This window comes from Papaver somniferum, chromosome 5 (assembly GCF_003573695.1).
Source record: "Papaver somniferum cultivar HN1 chromosome 5, ASM357369v1, whole genome shotgun sequence".
NCBI lineage: Eukaryota > Viridiplantae > Streptophyta > Magnoliopsida > Ranunculales > Papaveraceae > Papaver > Papaver somniferum.
In genome coordinates, this window is record NC_039362.1 from 74139830 (window position 1) to 74142325 (window position 2496).

Here is a 2496-nt window from a genome sequence, read left to right on the forward strand (position 1 = left end):
TCCCCATCGGTTTATGAGTTGCTGACTCTGTTGCAGTCCCTTGTTAAACGGCAAAATGAAGAATAGGCTTTTGACTATGGGTGAATCACCGCATAAACTTTCGACACGTGTAGAAATATTTATGGAGATGTTAGCACTGCACAAGACTAACTGACGCGTGTTGGTTACAAGACATGTGTCAAGATATGTAGAGTTAAAGAAAAACTATAAATTCACATGCCCCGTGATTGAGTTCTACATCATCATAAAGCGAGAATCATATTTATTTAGAAGAAGAACCGGGGAAGAAAAACAGGTTAATTACTCAAAGTTAAGATGGCAGATCACTCTCAAAGCATGAGCTACAATGCTGGTGAGGCCAAGGGCCAGGCTGAGGTAAATGTCGCTCTCTATCTGATACGAATTGTTTGCTCAACTTGAAAAAAATTCATCATTGAGATCTTTCTCATGAAAAAAATTCATGTATAGGTAAAGAAGGATCAAATGGTGGACAAGGCATCCGGGGCTATGCAATCTGCAAAGGAATCGTGCCAACAGGTTATTCATTTCGACCAACGCATTGGCTAAGCATCTCAATTTTATTGTTAGGCCAACTACTCCCGGGCCTGTGGAAATAGTAATCACACAGGTTACCTCCAAATGCACTCGTAATGGCTCGAGAGACAACTTACGGGGACTAGTGGACAATCTCTTGTGGTTTAAAATGCATTCCACTTTGTGGAAAGCTTATACTATTTACTGATCTTTTTGAACCTTGTGAAATGTAGGCCGGTCAGCAGATGAAGGAAAAGGCACAAGGAGCTGCTGATACTGTGAAAGAAGCAACTGGAATGAAGAAATGAACTTAGTTAAATTGATCGATGGACAATCAGTTGTCATGTTTTTTGTTTGCTAGTATATTCAGTCTTGTTAGATTGCTTTAAGGCTTAAATTTTGATTGAGTTTATTATGTTGCCAAAAAAGAAGAAGTTTCTTTTTCTTATACAAAACTAGTGACAAAACCCCTAGGTGAACAAACTAGTGATAAGAAAAAACCGGTCATATTATTTTTAACAAATAAAAACCATTTCAAACAAAACTGGGACAAAAACCCCAATTCAAATAAAAAATTTAAAATTTAGTTTTTATTTGATTTATAAATTCCAAAACTGACCTTCCCTATATAAAAACATTTTTCAAAGGAAAGTTTGGCCAAAAGAAAACAGTAAAAACAATATTTGTTCTCTCTGAATCCAAACAAATCTGATACTAGTCTAATTACGATTCTTCTTTCCTAGTTTTCTTCGTTTTTTTCAGTTCCATATCTCAAAGATTCGTCATCGTCATTGTCTTCTCCCAATTTCTTCGTTTCAAATTCAAAGATTCGTCATCGTCTTCTCCCAATTTCAATTCAAAGATTCAGAGGGCAATTTTAGGTTTGATTGAAGAACCGGAAGAGAAGCTACAAGTTTTGAGATCTGTTTATTCGAGATACGTAGAAGAATCAAATTCAGTTGTTTATTCGAGATCTGGTTGCAATTCAATTTAGCTGAAATCATATTTCCGCTTTTCAAGTTGAAATTGAATCTCGAATTGAAGAATCCAGCTGAACAATCAATCAACTTCGTGTTGATCATCTTCGTTTTCGTATAAATCTTCGTCTTCAATGAATAAATCAACTTTTCAGGTATTCAATTCTCTTTTTTGTGTTGATTTTTGATTTTGTTTGTGTGAATTTTCTAGTCACTCTTGTCGAATAAACTGAATTGATGTTAGCATATGATTTTTTATGTTTGTGTTGATGTTCTTATGAAGGATTCCATCTCTTTGGAACTGTTTTTCAAAAAAAAAAAATTGTTGTTGATATTCACATCTGGTGAAACTGTTTTTGGTTTCATCATTTTGTTCTGTAGATTATGGATTCTGTTCTCGCACTTGTATGTCACAAAGAAGATTGTTTAACTCTTCGTATTGGCCTCCAAGAGTCTTTTGCTAATTTGAAGACTAGTATATGCTCAAGTTGGTGTGAATTCTCTCCTCCTTCTATGGACATTTTTCACATGGTTGATGATCAGCAAAAGGTCATTCATTCTGATTTTGATCTTCAATGTTTGGCTCTATTTAGTATGTATAATAAAGAAGGGATTATGGAGTTACTCGTTAGTCATAAAACTGAGATTTCTGGTTCAATAAGTTCAGGAATTATAGCTTTTGATGACCAACCTCAAAGTTCTGGAATTATACCTTTTGAGAAGCCACGGATTGATTATGATGTTCCAGATAAAATTAAGGAACCGTTGAAGTCTGCTCACTGGTTACATCTCTTTCAAGGAGTTGAACAGTTGTTTCCGGGAGGTGTTGAACAAGTTCGTTGTGATTTACAGAAGTATCACGCAGCAGCTGGTTATGAATACATGGTATATAGGAATGAGAAGTTGAGGATTGGTGCACGTTGTGCTAATAAGAACAAAGAGGAGAAATGTGACTGGCATTTATATGCTGTGTCTGTTGATGGTG

At 35.5% G+C, this 2496-nt stretch overlaps 1 protein-coding gene across 1 annotated transcript; it reads left to right on the forward strand.

Moving 5' to 3' along the window:
- The first annotated feature begins 249 nt into the window (after nucleotides 1-249).
- Nucleotides 250-1024, forward strand: LOC113277530 (stress-induced protein KIN2-like). Its single transcript, XM_026526602.1, has 3 exons — nucleotides 250-375; nucleotides 469-537; nucleotides 768-1024. The coding sequence occupies exons 1-3, from the start codon at nucleotides 316-318 to the stop codon at nucleotides 840-842; spliced, it is 204 nt and encodes a 67-aa protein (XP_026382387.1). The 5' UTR covers nucleotides 250-315; the 3' UTR covers nucleotides 843-1024.
- Nucleotides 1025-2496: the final 1472 nt, after the last annotated feature.

What these genes read in the sequence shown, in the direction of transcription:
- LOC113277530 (XM_026526602.1), top strand. Translation starts at nt 316, where the DNA reads ATGGCAGATCACTCTCAAAGCATGAGCTACAATGCTGGTGAGGCCAAG. An exon ending in AGGCCAAGGGCCAGGCTGAG is followed by an intron (nt 376 to 468) that starts GTAAATGTCGCT and finishes ATTCATGTATAG; the next exon opens with GTAAAGAAGGATCAAATGGT. An exon ending in CAAAGGAATCGTGCCAACAG is followed by an intron (nt 538 to 767) that starts GTTATTCATTTC and finishes TGTGAAATGTAG; the next exon opens with GCCGGTCAGCAGATGAAGGA.